The sequence below is a fragment of the Chelonus insularis genome, unplaced genomic scaffold (assembly GCF_013357705.1).
Source record: "Chelonus insularis isolate UGA/USDA-ARS -01 unplaced genomic scaffold, ASM1335770v1 contig_25_pilon, whole genome shotgun sequence".
Lineage (NCBI taxonomy): Eukaryota > Metazoa > Arthropoda > Insecta > Hymenoptera > Braconidae > Chelonus > Chelonus insularis.
The window spans coordinates 1,525,990-1,547,489 of NW_023276451.1; the positions used below are offsets into that span (position 1 = coordinate 1,525,990).

General features: G+C 30.7%; 4 protein-coding genes and 1 non-coding gene across 11 annotated transcripts; 2 read left to right on the forward strand and 3 right to left on the reverse strand.

The window, feature by feature from the left end:
* Nucleotides 1-6,422, forward strand: Pisd (phosphatidylserine decarboxylase). 5 transcript variants are annotated; one of them, XM_035079852.1, is made up of 7 exons: nucleotides 3,781-3,904; nucleotides 4,043-4,150; nucleotides 4,269-4,401; nucleotides 4,466-4,715; nucleotides 4,786-5,019; nucleotides 5,088-5,379; nucleotides 5,459-6,422. In XM_035079852.1, exons 3-7 carry the CDS (start codon nucleotides 4,361-4,363, stop codon nucleotides 5,914-5,916), a joined length of 1,275 nt encoding a protein of 424 aa, XP_034935743.1. In that variant the 5' UTR covers nucleotides 3,781-3,904; nucleotides 4,043-4,150; nucleotides 4,269-4,360; the 3' UTR covers nucleotides 5,917-6,422. The 5 variants fall into 5 exon arrangements, with proteins under 5 accessions (XP_034935744.1, XP_034935743.1, XP_034935742.1 ...); XM_035079851.1 differs by having other exon boundaries at nucleotides 3,835-3,946; XM_035079853.1 differs by lacking the exons at nucleotides 3,781-3,904; nucleotides 4,043-4,150 and adding an exon at nucleotides 1-138.
* TRNAG-GCC (transfer RNA glycine (anticodon GCC)) lies at nucleotides 3,673-3,743 on the reverse strand. The gene has a single exon. It is a non-coding gene; the product is annotated as a tRNA-Gly (tRNA).
* Nucleotides 6,423-8,081: 1,659 nt separating the features above from the next.
* LOC118064919 (CB1 cannabinoid receptor-interacting protein 1-like) lies at nucleotides 8,082-10,708 on the forward strand. Its single transcript, XM_035079858.1, has 2 exons — nucleotides 8,082-8,386; nucleotides 10,050-10,708. The coding sequence occupies exons 1-2, from the start codon at nucleotides 8,211-8,213 to the stop codon at nucleotides 10,372-10,374; spliced, it is 501 nt and encodes a 166-aa protein (XP_034935749.1). The 5' UTR covers nucleotides 8,082-8,210; the 3' UTR covers nucleotides 10,375-10,708.
* Nucleotides 10,709-11,512: 804 nt separating this feature from the next.
* On the reverse strand, nucleotides 11,513-15,802 carry LOC118064916 (RNA polymerase II-associated protein 1). 3 transcript variants are annotated; one of them, XM_035079849.1, is made up of 2 exons: nucleotides 15,720-15,774; nucleotides 11,513-15,363 (listed from the first exon to the last, which is right to left on the reverse strand). In XM_035079849.1, exon 2 carries the CDS (start codon nucleotides 15,339-15,341, stop codon nucleotides 11,712-11,714), a length of 3,630 nt encoding a protein of 1,209 aa, XP_034935740.1. In that variant the 5' UTR covers nucleotides 15,342-15,363; nucleotides 15,720-15,774; the 3' UTR covers nucleotides 11,513-11,711. The 3 variants fall into 3 exon arrangements, with proteins under 3 accessions (XP_034935740.1, XP_034935739.1, XP_034935738.1); XM_035079848.1 differs by lacking the exon at nucleotides 15,720-15,774 and adding an exon at nucleotides 15,464-15,711; XM_035079847.1 differs by having other exon boundaries at nucleotides 11,514-15,363; nucleotides 15,750-15,802.
* Nucleotides 15,803-16,828: 1,026 nt separating this feature from the next.
* Nucleotides 16,829-20,192, reverse strand: LOC118064901 (uncharacterized). Its single transcript, XM_035079820.1, has 3 exons — nucleotides 19,634-20,192; nucleotides 19,341-19,548; nucleotides 16,829-18,989 (listed from the first exon to the last, which is right to left on the reverse strand). Exons 1-3 carry the CDS (start codon nucleotides 20,046-20,048, stop codon nucleotides 16,928-16,930), a joined length of 2,685 nt encoding a protein of 894 aa, XP_034935711.1. The 5' UTR covers nucleotides 20,049-20,192; the 3' UTR covers nucleotides 16,829-16,927.
* Between the last annotated feature and the right edge of the window lie 1,308 nt (nucleotides 20,193-21,500).

Genomic DNA, 21,500 nt, shown 5'->3' on the forward strand with positions numbered 1-21,500 from the left:
AGATCTAATACTCGTTTGACGAGAAAGGTGACTGATTCACCTGCCGCAACGTGGAGCCACCTGTTGTGAAACACAAGATGGCATCTTCTCTTTCCCTTTACTTGGCTCTCTATATGACCATTGTCGCCAGAACGTCTGGTAAGTTCGATAAATTGCAATGCTATCTGCAATGAATAAATTTCTTGTATATACTATTTCCTATTACATTATAATTATAATAATTATATTTTATTACAAATTACTCCAAAAAAGAAAAAACAACGGTATTCACTTCAAATTATTTATAATTTTTTTTTGTTTGTCATTTAAGATAAAAGAACAAAAAATTGAATTGCATCAACTGAAAATTAATTGTTTTTGTAGTGAAGGAGTTTAATTAAGGCTATGAGTATATTAATGCATAGTATTTTTTTGGTTTTAAAACTACTCTGAAAATAACCTTATATACTGTATATAATAAATGAATAAATAAATAAATTGTGATTAATTACATGCAATAGGCAGTCGCAGATTTACAACTATTTAGGAATTTTAAATTAACCAAAAAAATAATATCTATTTGGTGTTTACCTAATTGAAAAGGAATTTGATAAGAGTTTAAAATGGATCAATCTTATTATTGTGTAGTTTCGTAGAACACATGGCTTCACGGCACGTGCGCCTGAGAAATCTAATTTTTTGTTATTCAAACAGTAGAGTCATATGAACGACTATATGCACGAAAGGAGAAGAATAAAATAGTGTCATCTGACAGTTCATTTCGGGAGACAAGTCGCAGCCTTTGGCAGATGCGTCATCGTGGTTTCTGGATACGATGTTTTTTTTTGATCAGCTGTTGTTAATGTTTATGATTCTAGAGGTTTTGTGTTAGTTCATAGAACAGCATATGTAGCTGATCTTTTATTCATTCAATAATATTTTAGATACAAACGATGGAAATCATTCTTGTTACTAGTTGGTGTAGATCTGAAGTAGATTGATTTGATTGTTCAAATGAATTATTAATCGCTAATAACATAAATTAGAACAAATAGTTGTAATATATATTTGATTATTAAAACATGAATAAGATCGTTAGAACATATATTTAATCATTGGAACATAAGACCTTACATTCGTAAGGTTTATAAGAATTTAAATTTTATGTGAACAAAGCAAACAACAAAAATAAAAAAAAAAATACGAATTCAAACAAATATATAAAATATAAATACATGAAAATGTAACATATAATACAATACGTAATAAAGAAAGATAATAGGCATAGAAAGCTTGTCATTAAGGATTAAAGTATGCCTATAATGAAACTATAAAATTAGATAACACATGAAACTTAAGCCTACATAAAATATGCACAAAAGATAAGATAGTAAAGAGGGAGTAAAATAGTTCGAAACTGAAGTTCAAAGCTGTATACCACCGCTCTTTGCTATCTATTATGCCATCATCGGTGTCTTGCCTGGTTGCTGTAACGAGTGGTGTTGGGTAGCTTGAAAGCTTACCAACGGGCCTGAAGCACAGCGTAAGCACTTGCCTTCTTGTTTATCTAGTGAAACTTAGGGTTGATTCTGTGGAAATCTAACTTATCTCTCACAAGAATAGCCTTAGAATAAATATTCCTGGAGATTTTGATCTTCTCCAAGGTTTTTGAACAAATGTGCTTGTTCGCTTTGTTCCTGCCAATATGATACAGGAGCGGTATGTTGTAGATGTCCTGAAAGTGACCACGTGCATCCCACTCCATAAAGTGCTGGGGCTTGGAGCAGCCTTTTGCGCCTGCTGCTATTACTTCTTCTCTTGAGTACATGCCAAGTCTGTTGACTGTTTCGTTCTTAATTTTCTTTATGCCAACAAAGTACTCTCGATTGAGCCTGAGTAAAAAATAATCGATGCGTGGAATGTTGGCCTTGTCGTAAAGGCTTTAATTGTCCTAGTTTCTCACATAACCTGTGTCTCGTCGTTTGTACAAGTTCAGCACTGATCTTAGACATGTGCGCTCTAGCTGGTGTCTATGTTAAGCTGCCTTGGAGAGTTGACAGACTCGTAATGAGCACCAATGACGTTCGACTTGCTGACTGGATCTGATATTTTATAGGCACCATTGAAAGTTGGAATGTTGTCCGCTTCCATTTTTGAGTTAACTATTAAGTCCGTTCTTGATACTGGAATAAAGATGCCTGGCAGTGAAGTCTTTTCTTTAGATCTGAAGAGTCTATTTATGGTGGGGAAAAAGGTTACAGAGTCTCCGTAGTCTACTTTTGAATATATTTTCCAGTGCTTGATGATGTTTCTCTGGAATTCTGTTATTATATGATCCCTGACCTGGCGTATGAGCTGCTTGCAAGATCTAGCAAAGTCTGATCTGAGCAGTGGGTCACTTCTGCGGGTATGGTTTAACTCGTTCGTAGAAGTCTACCCAGTTGGTGGCTTTGTAGTTGAATCTCTTTACCGTTTCAATTATCACTGTCATAGGGGAACATGTCAAGTGCAGAATTATGGTTGACGATTCTCAGTGCGTCGTCAGCCATACACAAATCCAAGAACGTCGCAGCCGATATGAAAGGGCAGCCTTGATAATTAAGGGCTCATTCTGTATGTTTTGATGCTTGAAAATGCGGAATTCAGGCATACCCTACAAAATGTATTCTAACCCCGTTGAAAACGGGCAAAACTTTAGGCATCAATAACTTTGAAACGGTGGGTCCAAAAATGCTTTTCTGGGACGTTTTAAAAACCTTACAATCTAAGCTAAAGATACATGTCTATAAAAAACATATCAAAAAATTCCTTTACGCTTAATATCGCAAAAAAAGAACAAAAGTCGCACTTTCTCTGAGAGTTTGCTAAGTATTTTGGCGATTTTATGGATGGAGAATTTTTTTTATCTGTTTTTCATTGATATGGGTCTCTAGCTTAGATTCTGAAGTTTCTGAATACTCCTCAACAATTACTATCGGACAGTTTTTCACGAGATATTCAGGTTAAAAGTCAGCGAAGGGGTAAAAGAATCATCCACTCTTTACCTTTTAACTTAATTTATGATTTTTTTTATAACCTTGTAGCGGCCATCTCGGCGTTGAAGCGCAGCGAATCAATCCCTAATTATTTTATTTTCTTTTTAATTCTTTGTTACAAAAATCAATTGGATAATTAAAATTTGTACTTTTAGCACTGCAACATAAAATAAGCTTTCATTCAGGACCAAAATTTTTAAGTAAAAACACAAATTCTCGGAAAAATTAGAAACATACGATCCAATGTATTAAGATAGGAGGAATCAGTCAGCTCTATGACTCGAGCCCAGCCTTAAATGCCCAATCGTGGAGCCATCTTCTTCTGAGGTTGCATGCACGGTTGCCCCACTCCCCAACTATCACGTATGCATTGTGTCCTGATTGTAGCTTTAGAGTGTCGAGCAAGGCTTTTAGCTCATCTAAGAACATTTTCTTCGAGGATATGTTGTTCGTAGCATAGACGGATACTATAATCAGCTTTTTTCTCTGCACGGTGCACAGTTGTATCACCGTGTATTCAACAATTTGGTTTTTTAGATGATCGGGTGCACTAATAACTTCGTAGTCAAGTCATTTGAGGACTCCACCGTTATAGGCTCCAAATTATTTGTATCTTTTTTCAAGTAATTCAGAGTCAAAAAGAAAAAAAAAATAGAATTGCATCGGCCGGGAATCGAACCCGGGCCGCCCGCGTGGCAGGCGAGCATTCTACCACTGAACCACCGATGCTCGAGCTCCAAAATTTTTGGAGTAATATTCAATCTGTGCACACATACATCAAAGACCACGTGTTAGATATTGCTCCACAATACTATCACACTAGAAACACAGTAAATAATTGTACACATGCGCTAGATGTGCAGAAATCAACTTATAACAACGCATTCAAGGTAATAATGTTTGAATCTTAGTGTTGCCATTTTCTAAAAAAGGTTAGAATTTTATAAACATAACCTAAATTTCCAATTAATTTTAAATAAAAGTTCATAAACTATCCGCATTGTTAACTTTCTGTCCTCAATCAATAGACGACCTTGAGTAGCTAACACCACATTGTTATAATGAGTCAGTGCAGCAACGTAAACACATCGTTTCCCTTTGAATTGATACTTATACAAGTCTGGAGATAATAATTGGTATTTATATGTGATAACTTTATCACGTGTATGAGATTCATTTGTAAACTATGACTTTTGAGTGAATATTAAAGTTTCCTGTGGAATTGATACATTTATTCAAGTTTATCGTTTTTAGGAGTGAAGTCAACTCGCTACTTCAGTGAAGTCAAATTAAACTGATTAACAACAAATCCAATTTTGGAGTAGCAGCTTATTCATGTTGAAAACATGTCATTCTTCAGGATTCCGAATTTCAGCAGACACGTGAGGTTTGTGTGATTTTGAAAAGAAATCAAGTGCTTTGTTATTTCCTAACCTCACATCAATTTACAGACCAACAGGACGTGGTTCGTGGCAAGCAACATCTGTAAAAATCACGCAATGGATTTACTTTAGACGTTATTCATATGAAGCTGAGGGTATCAAAAAGTCCAGAGGGTTATGGAGTTTTACGAAGAAATGGACAATAAGCTTACCCATTGGTATTGGTGTTTCTTTAATTACAATCTTACAGTTAAAATATTTTTGGGGACATCATTCTTCTACTAATGGAGAGGTCAAAAGACCTATAAATAATTTAATGGTGAGTAATAAATCAATAATATAATTAAAAAAAGTTTAACAAAATGTGTCGTATACTGATGGTTTTTCAGGTGGAATGTTATTGCTGTCTACCTCTGAGGATTACGAGTCGAATATTTGGATGGTTTGCAAGTGTAGAACTTCCTCAGAGTTTTAGACCATTTGTATATAACTTATATGCTAAAACTTTTCATGCAAATTTACAAGAAATTGACTGTGATCTGAAATCATTTCCAAGCCTTGTAGATTTCTTTGTCAGACCACTGAAACATGACGCGAGACCTATTGCTCAAAATACTAATCTTGTAAGTTTATTCCTTTATTATAACTTTATAAAAATCATATAATTATATTTGAACACTAACAAATACAGGTTTCTCCCGTGGATGGAACAGTGTTATACTTTGGTCCAGTAAATTCTTGTCGTGTTGAGCAAGTTAAAGGTGTGACATATAATCTTAGACATTTTTTGGGTGATGCAAAATCATCAACACTAAGTAGCAAGACTGAATTTTGTAACGAAGAAAACGATAGTTACTTAAAGTCGCTTTTGAAGAATTCTAAGAATAAATTATATCAATTAACAATATACTTAGCACCAGGAGATTATCATCGCTTTCACAGTGCTGCTGATTGGAAAATAAACTTCAGAAGACATTTCCAAGGTATTAATTTTCGAAACAGAATATTGATCGTGTTAATAAATGCCTTGAAATCATTTCACTGTAATTACCAATTTTTTAGGAAAGCTACTGAGTGTAAATCCAAAGATAGCAAGCTGGTTGCCAGACTTATTTGCCATTAATGAACGAGTCGTTTACCTTGGAGAATGGACAGGAGGTTTTATGGCATATGCCGCCGTAGGTGCAACAAATGTTGGCTCCATTCGTGTTTTCTGTGATGATAATTTAGTAACTAACAAAAAAAAGTGGCCGAAAGACAAATTATGGGAAGATACTATGTTTGAATACATGAAAATAAAAAAAGGACAGCTTTTTGGAGAATTTCGAATGGGATCGACCATTGTGCTTTTATTTGAAGCTCCAGAAAATCTAAAATTGTGCATAGCACAAGGTCAATCAATTAGAATGGGCCAAGCATTGACTGAACGACCTATTAGTCATTATAGTACAACATTTAATCATTTAAATGAGTGTGCACTAGAAGCTACAAAACTTATTAATATTGGAGTATATAATTAGATTTATTTTAATTCAGTGACTGTGACATGTTTTTTTTTCAATTCAATATAAATCTGAAAAATAATGCATTTTTTATAATTGTTTTATCATGATACAGCATAGCTTATAAAATAAATAATGTAAATAAATATTATGTTCAGAAATGCAAGTCTACATAAGCTTTTAAATTTTATATAAATACTATTTTTATGCTGAAAGAATTGAAAACTGTTGTAAAAATAATTGGAAAAAATAGATTATAAATAAAATTGGACTAAAAAGGGAGATTTAAGATAAACTTCATGACTCTTCAATGATTTTTTAAAAACTCCGGTTAAACGTCAGATGCATATTCTACCGTAAATCAAAGATGGAAGAGTTGAAACACGAAACTTCCCTTTGTCCTTGACTTTATGGCATAAAATTGGTTAGCGGTAGTGAAAAAGGTCAGATCTTATTTTGATAAATACTGCGGAGTCAGAAAAAAATAAAATTTGCTCATGGAACATCGCAATTATTTCAACTTACATGTCTGTTATAATTTTACTTGAATCGTGATAAACACCGTGCGATACTTAACTTTAAGTCTTTGCATTTAATAATAAAATTAATTTCGACGTAAAGTTAATTATCAGTTCTTGTGCATGACATATTTTTAATTTATTTGTTAATTATGTTTGTAAATAAAAGCCTGATACTATAATATTTTTTAATAAAGTTTTTAGACACGTAAACTCCTGATTAATCGATAAATGTACTGAAAACCCTATTTCTTCACAATTTAACACATTGATATTTCTGTAAACCAACATCACTACTATAAGTGACTTTGCGTAATTATATATAATTCACTTTTAAAATCGAACATCATTGTATACCACATGTACATTTCGCGTGGAAAAAAACCCGCCACGTCAGTATAAGAAAAAGCTCGCTATTTTATTATAAAATTCTATCATGTTAGTACTGATAGATATAATAAATAAATAAAAATTGTTCTAGAAAATAATTATTTTTTCTACAATCGATATCTCATTATACTCCAATTAACTGTTTTAATTAATAAAAGTTTATTTAATAATTCAAAGCTAACACGACAAATTCAGCTTTCAATGTTTTCATTGTAGAAACATCAGAATAAGTATTAAAAAAAAATCCTCCCAGCTGCTAACATTTTTTTTAGCTAACAGTTTGTATTTATTTTTAACTCGTTGTATTTTCTGTATTTTAATTAGATCGTCAATTTTCTGTCATTTTTTTCATTCTTATTGGAATAATCTACAATTTTATCCCTTTGCAAAAAAAAATAAACATAACGAACGAGTAGAAACGTAGCTAAAAAGAATCTACATTCAACAAAAATATGACTTTCTAGCTTCTGTAATAATTTGCGTGTCAGATTTTCCCTTGCCTGACCACGAATTTATTTATACCCTTATATTAGTTACATCTTCGTATGTGTGTATTGAAGCATATCCAGACGCAGTTTAACAATGTTTGGCATGCGTATTAGCAATGTTGTATATTTTATATAGTTCAGTAGAACAACGCAAAGCCAATATTGTAATGTTAAGGCAAAATACTGCAATCATCTGAGACATGTGATCATTATACAACACAAAGAACCTGGAGATTTATTTACCCAATCGATCCAACCATCTAAAACCTCGAGGTCTCGTACTATGTAATTTAAAAAATCTGTTGTGAAGATTAATACTTCACTTGGAATAATCTTGATTTAATTATCTAATTTAATGAGATGAAATGCAAAGGAGAATTTTTGAATTACTTTATGAATTCAAGAAATCTTTCAGATGGATACTTTTAATAAGGCCTTTAATAAACATATTTTAAAGTTTTTAAATATATCTCAATTAAATAAAAATATCTCTAATATTTCATGACAGTATTCATAAAAATATTATAGCAAATAAATTTTCATTAATCTAATAAATAGCTGTCAGAACTTTATCATTAGTTAACTACAATTGATGTATCTATTCATGATAATTCAAAGAGATTAGTGCATTGTTTTAATGAAAATTAGTTATGACATTTGAGAAAATGATTATTGAAAATAAAAAAAAATAGAACAGTAGTTTGGTATAAACTTGGTATTATATACAGCTATACACACATTCAACGGAACCGCCTGGTCGCAAGCTCTTTCAGTAAGCATTGCGATGCTCATGAAAGCAGTACTGTTGCTAGTACGGTCAGACCACTCACATCGTGTACAATTAAAAGTTTGGAACTAAACCATACAACATAGTGTAATAATATTAATAACTGATTTAAAATTGAAATGTTGTCAAATGGGGGGTAGTAACCATTTTCGTGTTACACTTTCTGTAAAGAAAGAACCAGATGCTGGGCCTGTTTATTGTAAAATGGAAACATCTGCAAGATTTCGACAACTCAAAACTGTGAAACTTAGTATTGATGCTACATATCGTTTTGACATTAGCTTCAAACCACCTCAACTGTTGCAGTAGGTACAGTTAGTTATTAAATGTTTGAATTTGAAAACTTATTCTTTAATTTCATTTAATTAAATTTTTTTCAAGCTAAAATTTTATTCAAGCTCTTTATAAACCAATTCATATCTCTTTTTATAAGTTTTTTTCCTTCATCCAATTAATCTTTTTTCGATTCATTTAAGAATTATTGCTATTATTGATACATTACATAATACAAATGAAAAAAAAAATAATTATTTTAAAGTTGTTTCGTAAGTCAGCAAGCTATAACTTTTTCATTCTTTTCTTCGACAAGTCTTTACCCTACAGATATGATACAAGTACATTGAACAATTTTCCATTTGAATAAATCAATTGAAATACATGAAGATCTGAAATATTAGTTTTCAAATTTGATCATATAAATATTATAGTAAGACAATTTTTTTATCGAACTTTATGAGAAAAAGATATTTTTTATAGCAATTGATTCAATTTTTATGATAGTTTATTCAAGCTTCTTAAAATATAAGTTTTCCAAGTAAAAAGTAATCAATAGAAGTTAAGTGAAAAATTGAGAGACTCATTTTTTAGAAATTGGTTATAAAGTTAAGATAAAAAATTCTCGGTATTTCTACATACATCATGAAGTATCTAAAAAGTAATTATCTCATTAAACATCTAACTTCATATCAAATTTTCATTACTAAATAACGTAATAGAGGAGCTTTAAAAACACAGGAAAAAAGTAAGCGAAACTTTTAGTAGTTTATTCATTAATATTGCAAAATCCTTTATGTTGAAACATAGCATTTTAGGTATTTTTTTTCTTCTCAATATTTTATATTATTTTTGTTGCTCCCATGCTCAGAGCCATACATGAAAAAGTTTAAAACCTTGAACATTACGAAACTTAATGTCTATCTAACTAAACTTAACTTATGATCATAAAAATTTTAAATATACATGAAGATTTAAATATATTAAAAACAAAAAACTCAATTTTACTCATCAAAATATTTAAAACTTTTATGTCAAGCTTTATCAATATTTTAACGTTTTTCACAGTAAGCTTGTTGATATTAGCAACCTTCACCAAAGAATATGTCTGAGGCTTTATTTTTTACCAGCCTAGTTCGGAAATATCTCACTGTAAAAGTGTGACACTCATTTACTAAATTATTAAGAAAACCCTATGATTGTGGATCTATTATCGGATACCACAGTAGAGTATTGATTGTATCCAACATACAGAATAAGATACTCTGACCTCAAAAAACCCTGTATTTGAAGTTATATGTCAATGAATTTACAATGATTTATAGTGTAAATACTTAATAGTTACAAGAAATGTGTTTTTTTAAAATTGACAGTTGATTAATAACTGCATTAATCATGATGAAAGCTAAGAAATTTTTTAAAAACATAACAAAAAGAAATCAATCTGACAGCATATGAATTACATCATTTTTTAAAAATAGAATATTGTCCAATAGTCCAATTCTTTTTCATAATAAGAGATTTTTTTAAAATAAAAACAATTCTCCGGAGATTTTCTACATTTTTAAAGAGCTCTTTGCTTTTGAAAAATATTCCGTCTTCATGTCAACAATAATCAAGTATTTCTCAAAGTATCTTCTTTGATCTTTTTCACATATTTGTTACGCCACATTTAAGCAAAATATTCTCTTCCAGATCACTAAACATAGGTGGAGAGTCGGTGGATTTAATCGAACAATCTCGAGACGGAACTGCGTGTGCTTATAGTGCTTATCACTGTACGAAAGGAGCCAAACCTAGTGCAAGAGGTCATCGTGAAGATTTAGCTATTGCAATGCGTGTTCTAGGTTCAGGATATCTCACCACATGTTTGCAAATCAAATACTATAAACCCGAGGATCATAGTCATTGCGACTGGGGTTCTAGATTACACTGTATTGAATTAGATTGTTCAAGTGTAGAAGGAAGACTTGTTACGGTAGATAAAGAGACTTATCGGAAACTTGGGATTGAATCATAGCATTCACAGAGCTCGCCGGATAAAAGTCCGGCGAGTCCAATAAACTCAAATGTTTCAACTTCACGTGAGTCTCAATGGTGGAAATTTACATAAATGTGATGTTTAAAAACTGCTTTTAATGTCTCAACTTTATAAACAAATTATTCAAAAATACTTGTATTAGGTACATTGTTCAATACGTCAAATGATATAATTGATTTTACAGCTAATATCTATCTTTTTTTTTCAATTGTTTTGCTGAGTTTATCATGACTCAACTGCATAATTATGTATTGATTCAAGTTCTATATAAATAATGTATTATACAAATGACTACACTATTTTCCAAACAATTGATTCGTATAACGGTTAGAAAAACAATTACAAAAAAAATTCATTGAAGCTTTTAAATTTTAAATTATATAAATTTTCTTTTTTGCTAAATAATCTATTTGGTTTAAAAATGAATTTTTTTATTGTCAGCAATGATTGTGTAATTAATCATTGATGTCAAATGATAAACAAAGGATTACAAAGAAATTGTTATGAAGGTTTGCAATTTTTTTTGCTGCATTTAATGTGATGGTGTCATTACGAGAAAATGTATATTTTTAATAATATAGAATTCTATAATTCATAACAATCATTTAAATAACTATGCAGCTTATAAAACTTTACGAAATTTCATTTAATATATAATAAACATCAGTTGATCTTAAAAATTGTATTTATTATTAAATATTAATTACCCATATTGAATTTAATTGAAAGTGAGAAAGCTTAAAAAGAAAACTGTATTTAAAAAATAAGATATATAAAATGTATATATATACATATATGTAATTTCAAAGTAGATTATATTCGATCAATATTATGTATTTGTAAAAAAGATTAATAGATTAGAATAATATTTATACAGTTCTTCGTATGATTACACTTTAAAAAGTAAATAATAATTCAATATTAATAATTATTTATTTTTACATTTCAGATAGCGAACTCAAATACTTGAAAAAAAAACTTGCATCTATTGAGTATTTTTCAAATTCTTTATTCTGAACTTATTCAAAAAATAACATTTGTTTATGAATAATAAACAAATTATTACATATGATATAAAAATCATATTATGTACATATCAACAATTGAATACTCAATGAGTAAATACTAGAATTGTAAAGATATATTGTTGTGTTATACAATTTTTCTATATCGTAATGTTTATTTATTTATGAAATTTATTATTTCATTTTAATTTTATTCACTGCACAAAATTGACTTCATGACGCAAATTATGATCTGTTTTTGAAGCCATTTTTAACATTCGGTTTCTATATGTAATCGATTTAACAACCTCACTAGCTTGGAACATAATTTAACAAACTCTCCGCCAAATTGGCGTCTTTTATCGATGCTATCCCAGCACGCATTCTAGTTGCCAATTTGGATGTTCCTTGAAGAAACATCGCTGAATGATGTATGGCAATTATGTATAAAACAGGACACCACTCTTTTCTAATATTTTTTCGAACTAAAGCTGTAATATAACTCTCTATCAATGATATATCCTCTTCAAGTGGATATAGAAATTCATTGAGAGGAATTAATAATTGCTCTGGAGGAAGTTTCAAGTAGCGTAAAGCTCCTGCATGCTCTGACCACAGCATTCGTCGGTAATGAATACTATGTTTTTGTGCAATAGGAACCAATAAAGCCATACAGAAATTATCATCTCCGTAAGAATTGGCACAAAAACATTCACACATTGCTGTATACAGATCTGTGAAGGAAGTGAGTCCTGGAAGCTCAGTATAAAAATCGAAGCTTTTATAATATTTACTCACCACTTCAGACATAACATTAGTTAATAAAATTGAAACTATTTTATTTAAGTAAACTGTGTCACAGAGAAATACTAAAATCAGACGAGAATAGCGTAAGCTTGGTGATAAATCATGAAATAACTCAGGCATTGTTACTTCCAGACTTAAGGAGGTAATTACTTTAATTGTGTCGTTTTCATTCCAATTAGTTTTATTTTTGTATTGTGTATAGCAGGCAACAAGAGGCAGATACAGCCAATCTTTCGGCATTGCTTGCTGATTCCAACTATTTTCACTGGATATATATTCCTCATAAATACTTGCAATATTATCAGGTAAGTGATGTGAAATCATTTCTTGAGTTTCATTTAATTTCAACGCGTTCAAATGATCTGAAAGTGTGTGAAGTATCATTTTTTCATTGGAGAAAATAATTCCAAGAATTTCTTTAACTATTTCAGAAGTATCTGATGATAAAACTGGTATCAGTTTTACTCCAATTTTCCATATTAACTCGGTTATCATATCATTTACTTTAAATTGTGCAATACTTCGAACTATTTCTATAATAAAAGATAATTCGGATCTGGTATACCAGCTGTTTTGAAGGGACCAATCATTACTTACGAGTTTTTTCAGATATTTCATTATATCTGTATTATTCAAGATAATTTCTAGTTCATTAAACATCTTAGCTTTGAGAAAAGTGCTCCAGGCTGTAGCTAAAAACAGAAAACATGAGTTTAAAGATACCGCTGGTTGCAGCTGCCCGTCTTTAGCAATAACTCCAAAGCTTGGAAGTGATGATGAATCTCTTTCAGATGCTGTTACATATTCGCTTAATAAATTTGATGTAGAACAGATATTATTAAAAACTTTAGCATTATTTATCCAGCCAGTTTTGAAATATGAAATGTCTTCAGTCACTCGTAATGTGATTGCAACTAATTTAGTATTACTCCATGTTACTGATGAAATATTTGATAATTGTGTACTCCATTTCATTAATAATGTAGAAATAATTGGTTTTAATGAAGTTTCAAGCATAGAAATATGTACCAAAGCTGTAGCATATTCACATGAGAGCTCTGAAGTATTTCCGAGATCATGATTGCTTAATAAAAGTTGCAGCTGTGAAGCTAACATTTGACTAGAAGCAGATAAACTATCTACAGCTAAACCATGAGTAAGTAAAAATCTCCATAAACGTAGCGCTTCGATAGAAAGACGAAGTCCAGCTTCACCTGTATCAGTAGTAATGTATGATATTAAAGAATGAATAATTTTCAAGTTGTTGAGACGATCTGCAACTGGTCTTCCAGCATATTCGAGTAAAATACGACATAGACGAATGGCTGACACGTTTGGAACGCCATAAGCGTTAGATAATAATTCAATATCAACAAGTCGTTGAGTAGATATAGGAATGAAGTTGTTGGCAATAATTTCCAAAAGTCGTGGAGTAGTAGCAATATTCAAAGCAGTCGAACGTGAATGTCTAGCAAGCCTGATTAAAATTTCTAAAGCAAACGTTACACCTGCAGGAGGCGGGCGCATTTCGCTTAATATGTATCTGATACGTAAAACGATATCTGATCTCATAGCAGCAGCCACGCAATCCAACTGAGCTAATTCATGATCTTTCAACGTAGCTGTATCTTCAACATCTGTTTTCGGTGCTGGTAGCTCAGGAATAACACAAGTTCCACCATTTAAATTCCATCCGTGAAGTCTATCTAAGCATATTTCGTCAGCTTCACTGTATAAAAATGCTCGGAGAGCTTGCATCGTCGCAGTAACAATAGCCACAGATAAATCATCAAGAGAAAATCTCAACAGTAACATTATATTTCGTTGATTTAAAATAGCAAGTGGTGAAGGATGTAAAACTTGATCGTACAAACCTTTTCTGCTTTGTTCCATAATATTTGCTAGAGTAGTAAGTGCTGTACATCGTTGTTGTTGAGCTGCTGATCGACTTAGTTGAAGTAATTCTTGAAGAGAATATCCTGGACGATCTGGTTCTTCTCCATGATGATGTAAACCTTTATTGAGTAAACTGTCATCTTTAAAAGGTAAAAGCATTCCAGAAAAATCAAACCGAGCATTATAAGGTTCTTCAGGCACTTTATCACTATGATTGCTCGCTGGAATTTCTTTCATCCATTCTAATTTTGCAGGCTCTATTTCATCCATATGAACCCAACCTTTTTCCGATGCTTGTTCAACAATTTCTGCAACTTGAGTTGGCGGCTCAGTTGACGCATCATCTAGCTCCATATTTTCTTCTTTTGAATTTATATTCGTTGTATCTTCTTGTAATTCTGATTTTAATTCTTCAGTTCTCGTTTTACTTTCATTGACAGAAACTTTATTATTGATTTTCTGAAGCGGTGTTGTTGTTTTCTTTTTTTTTTCTTTTAAGAATTTGATTATATCTGGACTAAGAATACTTTCCAAATGAGCTTTTTCTTTTAGAATTTCTTCTGAAGTCATTTTATTTAGCTTTTCTAAGTTTTCTCTATGGATTTCAGAGCCTAGTGGTCCTTCAACTATCAAACTTTGGTCAGAATTAATGGAGGGTTTTATTGAAGAATCAATATCCATTGAATTTTTTTCTAAATGAGAATCTATAAAATTCTTTGTTGCTACTGATTGATAAAAGAGACTCCCTGCATTATTAGAGCGATTTTTACTATCTACAGAGAATACTTGGGGGAATCCGGTACTTTTAGAAGCTTCCGAAAAATACTCAGATAATAATTGATGAGCTTGACTATCGGGCTTCTTTTCCACAATATTACCCATTATAATTTTTGAGTTAATTATTGGTATATTTTGAACATTATCGATTAACTCTTTTGAAGATTTTTCTTGGAGATTTTGAACAACTTCTGGATTAAGAACAGGGCCATCTGACTGAGATGTAGATAATTGTGCTTTTGCTAAAGCTCTTCGTTCAGCAAACTTTGATCTAAATTTAGTTGGTTTATTCTCAGGCTGTCCCGTATCTAGTTTTTCATTTAATTTTTGATTTTGAGCTCGTAGATTAATAACTTTTGCTGATGGCTCTTGTTTTGATTTCAAGAAATCTTCTTGCATACGAAAAAGCTCTTCTTCATTATCTCCTGGCTTTGGCCGTTTAATACTAGGCCCACTATCCATGTTTTTTTTTTTAATTTAAGTTCTGTAACAAAAATTACAATATTTAAATGTATCACAACTTCTAGGTTAACAATAAAAATGATAAAATCTTATGTCAACAATTAAGACTGTATTAATTTTACCAGTACAAACACTTTGTTATCAGTGGATTTAAAGCACACTCTTTATAAATAAAAATCATGAAAACCAACAATTAAATAAATATAAACTGATTATCACATGCAATTCTATCACGCTTTCAATGTAACCGCGGAAACCTCTAAGCTATATTTTTCCCGGTTAAATGATTATGTTAAGATACTAGCGAAAGCAAAAGTTATTTCCTATATATTCTGATACATTCGAAATCACAAAAATGTAAGAATAAACAATAATCACGTTGTTATTAACTAAAAATTCTTAAATTACTTCAACTGATGCGATTAAGAAAGATCCTCTACTTTCAGCATGACATATTGGCCTTCATAATACAGCTAAATACATATTTTTTGATTGGCAGTTGTTTTTACCGATCAATTGAACAAATGAGTGGTGTTTGCAGTTAATTTTCCGAACACAAGTAGCGCTAGTTGTTATTTCCATTTTAGACATGGACTAAAGTCATCCGTAAAGATACGATTTACCACTACAAATTTAAAATTCAACAGTAAAAAACGATAATTTAAATTTTCCCTTAAGGTAGTTCTATGCAAATATTTTTTTCGACCAATTTTTTTACAATTTTGAATATCCATGCAGTAATATATTCCAGAATAATTTGCAAAAGATCAATCGAATTAACCACATAGTTTATGAAAAAGTTATTTTTCAAATAAATTATTTTTACACGAATCTTGTAGGGACAGCCATTTTTACATGCCTTGGAATGGATGTTTTTATTTTTTTCATCGGAAACAAGTCGACAAAAATATTTCTAAAAATAGTAGTGGCCTAATCAATTCTTTTAGAACCCGATGTAATTGTTCTATCATTATTTACCACGTAGTTATAAAGAAAACTTCAATTGAAAGTTGAAAAATCTCATAGTATCGTGAGGGGACACGCGATGACTTACATTAGCAAAATAAAACTGGCAACGTTGCTTACGTCACTCAATATGATTTTTACCGCCGAATTTTCAAATCTTTGTCTTATCAACTCTGTATTGTTATCGTTTTTTAAAGAAAAATAATAAATAAATAAAATTATTCGAAAAAAGGATTTTTAAAAATTTCATTTTATTCATAAACAAGATAAAATTAAAATTGGCTCAACTTGGTCTTTTAATTCTTAGCATTTTAAACATTATTAATAGATAATATATAAGAAAAACAGAAATAAGTTAAATTGTTTTTAGAAAACATATATATTTTGCTTTGGATTTTCTATCACATTAATGAATTTTAAGTTATAATAATATATAATATAATAAAAGTTAAAAAATGTAATAATAACAATCGTTTTCAAATTCAATAATTAAATATTATATAGATTTATACTTTCCTTTTGTGAATTTTAATAAATATTCAATAATAGTAAGAAAATGACAATTTGAGCGCAAAACAAAAATGACTAATTATTTTTTTTGAAAAATTCAATTATTTTTCTTAAAATTTTTTTATTCTTAGTAACCAAAGTTGTCCCATCTCTATTTTTTTAGATAACAGGTCTATGATAGCATTTTCTCCATCCTGTAGGTATATTTTTTTTAATTTATTGTAATCTATCCCAGCTTGTGAGATTTTTTTAATCATACCAGACGAAATAATATTTTGAAGAGGTTGTAAAGTTTTTTTTAAACAGTTTTCATTTTGTAATCTCATAATAGATTGTAAAGTAGCTCTAAATGATACCGCTGTATCGAAAAACTCAGTTTTAGAAATTAGTAATGAGCTTAATTGCTGTAATACATTCGCGTCATACACTGCATCGTGAAAATTCTCGTTAGAATTTTCAGGTAGAAAATCATTTGCTAATGCAGATAACTTAAATACTCCTGGTCCTTTTCGATCAGGATACTTTGTTTTGAAGATATTTAAAGAATCTGAAAATCCAATAATCACACTTTCAAATTCAGATATTAGTGAATGTTTTTGAATTGCTCGAACTAAAAAATGCGAATCAAATGTAACTTTATGGGCTACAAGGAGAATAGGTGTTGACAATGAAGCTAAATAATTTTTAAATTCTAACAAAGCTTGGTGTATCGGTATAGAAGATACTTTTTTACCATGTAAAAATAATTCACCATGAATATTTTCTAACCCAGTAACTGCTGATGCAGAGACTGTGACAGGTTGTGATGGATTTACATAAGTAGAAAATACCGATTCTTGACCAACAGCTGCGATTTGTAAAATATCCGCTGATCTGCCAAATCCTGAAGTTTCTAGATCAAAGTAAATGATGTTGTACTCATTTACTGTTTTCAAAAGACAAGGTGATCTTTCATCTTCTTCATTAATATTATTTTCAGCAGATAAATCATTTGATAATTCGAGACCACAATTAGATTCGTACATAGTACCTTCTGACTTCTCGTTTTTTTTCCTCAAATCTACTCTTTGTTGTCGCAAATGTACCCTTCTCAATTTCGTTTTTGGTAAAGAAGCTGTTTTTGCACGTTTAAGTCTTTTTTCATCTAGTTGACTTGAAAAAGATGCGGTTCTCTTTCCTGGACTCATATTCAACTGCTTTTCTACTTTAGATAAATACAAATTACCTTCATTCTTTGTACATACAGCACTAGCTATTCTAAAATCGCTAGCCTCACTAAGTGAATGACAATCTTTTTTTGGATTCTTATGTGCAACCATATTGTGAAAGCTTTCGTTACTCTGACTGGATGCTCCAGTTGAAAACTTCGATGCATTATTTGCATACTTTTGAAAAATTGTTGACAACTCTTTGAAGAGCTCTGGATTGTGAAGTAAAATAGTTTGTGATTCGGTATTGTTATTAGAATCAGCAGAATCTCGATGACACCAAGAATCACAATTTTCGTGTCGCCCATAAACATGATCTGGAATAGATCGAAGTGTAGATGCTAATTTTGCTGTTTGCCCTTTATTCTGAGCTACAGCATATCCAAAGCACTTCTTCAAATGCGGAATTACGCTCTTATGTGCCATTTCTCTATACTTGTTTTTTAACGAATACAAATCACTAACAAAGTGTTTACGAAGATGATTATAGTCAGCAAACTTCACAATACTATGTGCACTATTCTTACGTACTGAAGATATTGTTGCACTATCTTCATCTCCAATTAAGACTCGAACATTCACGTTTGCTTCTTTTAAAATCGAGCTATCATTAACAAGAGCAGAACCAAGATCAGCCTCCATGGCTTTGGCAGATCCTTGAAAGTTTTTGCGACAGTCATGTTTTTTGTCAGCATTTTTTCCACACTGGCGGCATTTTCTGTTTCGTGTTCCATAATCGATTATTTTTTTGGATAAAAATCCAATTATTGCTCCATAACCGTTGAAGCTATCATAGCTATTTCCTGCACCTCTTTTGGACCAAGCCATGTCGTAGGAAACTATGATGTTTACGATGTTGTCTACTGCCACATCAAATTCTTCAGTATGATCTTCACTTGACATGCTGGGATCACGATCTAATTTATATAACTGGGGGTAAACCTCCTTCACCACTTCATCGGGGCTATTACAATAAAAGAAAATCAAAAAATTACATTAAAATTTATCGAAATAAACGAATATATTTCCTGAAAAAACTTCATGGAAGCTACAAAAAAAATTGAATTTTTATGGTACATTGATTACATTACATCATTTGAATTTCTTCAAATTAAAAATTGATTTCATTACGTATTTACTCCAAAAAAGAGTTATATTCATAATTAAAACATTTACTATATATAAAAAACTATAAACTGATTGGTAAAAAAATAGACATAAAATCATAAGTAACTATAGTTTTCAACTATCTATACAATAATCCATTCGTTTACTATGATTTTAAAGAATCAAAATTCATAAAAAATTAGCTTACAGTTCTTCACATAATTTTGTAATATTTTCAACCACAAGACGTCTTTCCTCTTCTGCAGCTTCTTTACAACTATTTTTGGCAGTTTTTTCAATAGCCAATCCAACTTCTCGCTCAAATTTTTTATATAATGCTGGATAAATTATTGGACAATTCATACAAGCTAACATTTTATTTAAAGCAGTACACCCAATCCCACTGTGTATGGCACCTGTAATGTTAATTTTACCTTAATCATAAAATTAGAACTTATAATTAATTACGAATAAATGATCATTATTTTCAACTGTATTTACCAAGAATTAATCTTGTATTAACATCACTTTTCATTGTTTTTTTATCACTTGACAGGTGTGATTTAGTCGTGTATACTTCTTTGACAGCTTGACATTCAGTGCATGTCACTAACAAATTCACTCGTTGACCAACTAATTTTTCTTCAGTTGCATTTTTTAAATGCAACAATTGACCACATTTTTCACATTGTAAATTTTCACTTAAAACTTGTAAATCTATAAAACGTATGCCTTCACACAAACCATGTTTCATGCTACTTGAGATTACTTTTGGATGTTCGGCTTCTCTATTGGAATAAGTTAAATTTCTAATTTGTTTTTTTAGTTTCCCTTTATTGAGAATCTCTACTGCTTTCAAATTTCTTTCTAGAGTTTTCTTTTTTATAAATTTACCCTTATATCTTGTTTTTTCCATGATGAAACAACTGTCAAATTCTTATATATGTATTTATAGGTTAGAGAGGGTTAAATAATGCGATGTTGCCACGATGCATTTGTCATAGTGTACGTGAAAAAATTATTTCTATGTACACAGCTTTTTATCTGTAGTAGGTACCGTATCGACAAAAGTTTGATTTAAAATAAATAAATAAGAATTATTTAACATATTTAAACAATTATTTTTCTCTTCAGAAACATTTATTATGATAATTATAATAGAATAGTAGAAGTGTTTTTACCCATTTTCGTGGAAAAACAATATAAATAGAATTAAAATCTAAAAGCATAAAAATAAATTTTTGTTTCTGAATATGCATAGAACTTCCTTAAGGCTGGGCTGAAGTCAGAAAGGCGACTGATTCCCCCTATCCAAATACATGGGATCGGGAAATTTCTAATTTCGTCGCCAATTTACAATTATTTCTATAAAATTAGGTACCAAATTACAGAGGAATTAATGCCGGACTGACGTAAACAACAATTTTTTGTATATAGTGAATATTTTTATCAAAAAAATTAGAAAGAATAATGAAAAAATTATGAATTGACTTGCCGCGCTTAAATTCCAAGATGGCGGCCACATCATTCAGATGAAAAATCACTAATTATTCTATTTTTATACGTTTTTCGCCCAAAATTCGTGTTTGCGTCAGTCCTTGCCACCTGTCTGAATGTTAAAAAAATCAATTCATAGTGTAAAATTGAATAATTTAAAAATAATTAGAAATCTTGTATTCCACATGATATTCTCCGGAAAATTAGTTCGAAAAAATTCTGATAGGTGACAGCATTATGCTCGCAGATGACCTCAGTCATCCATATTGAAAAAATGCTCAATCCGTATCCAGAACTGATGGTGCCCTGCATTTTGGCGAGTAAATTCTGTATGTGTGTGTACGGGTAATATATGTATGTGATGTAAACATAGTGTATCACTTTACAATGCCCTACACTTTGATGACTATTGCAGTTAGGATAAATAAAAATGATGATACTCATTTAACATTAATTAATATAATACCTGCAAATAACTTCAAATACATATACTCATCCATTATTATCATTTTTATTAGGTATAAATGTTAATCAAAAAGCTCAATTCCAAGTCGGCGTATCCAAGCATGTAGTGTAAAAACAAATATACATCAACTCAATATCGAGATTATGCTGGCCATGTGGTTAGGGCGTCAGAGTTCTATTTTGCCGGGCAGGGTTCGATCCCAGTCATAACCAATTTTTTTTTTCTACTTTATTCGTTAGATTAGCATGTAATTATAATATTGACATGCTATAATTAATCTTTTATAACAATTTGATTTTTTTTTCTCTTTATTCATTGAATTTATTGACGCTAAGTCGAAAAATATTTGAACAGAGCCATAAACTTTCTTTTTGTATAAATACATTGATAATAGCCTGTGTTTAA

Excerpts from the sequence above, each read along its gene's own strand:
- Pisd (XM_035079853.1), top strand. The coding sequence starts at position 4,361 with ATGTCATTCTTCAGGATTCCGAATTTCAGCAGACACGTGAG. Across the intron at positions 5,020-5,087 it reads TTGCTCAAAATACTAATCTT|GTTTCTCCCGTGGATGGAAC; the intron begins GTAAGTTTATTC and ends TAACAAATACAG. Across the intron at positions 5,380-5,458 it reads CTTCAGAAGACATTTCCAAG|GAAAGCTACTGAGTGTAAAT; the intron begins GTATTAATTTTC and ends CCAATTTTTTAG.
- LOC118064919 (XM_035079858.1), top strand. The coding sequence starts at position 8,211 with ATGGGGGGTAGTAACCATTTTCGTGTTACACTTTCTGTAAAGAAAGAA. Across the intron at positions 8,387-10,049 it reads AAACCACCTCAACTGTTGCA|ATCACTAAACATAGGTGGAG; the intron begins GTAGGTACAGTT and ends ATTCTCTTCCAG.
- LOC118064916 (XM_035079849.1), bottom strand. The coding sequence starts at position 15,341 with ATGGATAGTGGGCCTAGTATTAAACGGCCAAAGCCAGGAGATAATGAA.
- LOC118064901 (XM_035079820.1), bottom strand. The coding sequence starts at position 20,048 with ATGGAAAAAACAAGATATAAGGGTAAATTTATAAAAAAGAAAACTCTA. Across the intron at positions 19,549-19,633 it reads TAATACAAGATTAATTCTTG|GTGCCATACACAGTGGGATT; the intron begins GTAAATACAGTT and ends TTAACATTACAG. Across the intron at positions 18,990-19,340 it reads ACAAAATTATGTGAAGAACT|CCCCGATGAAGTGGTGAAGG; the intron begins GTAAGCTAATTT and ends TTATTGTAATAG.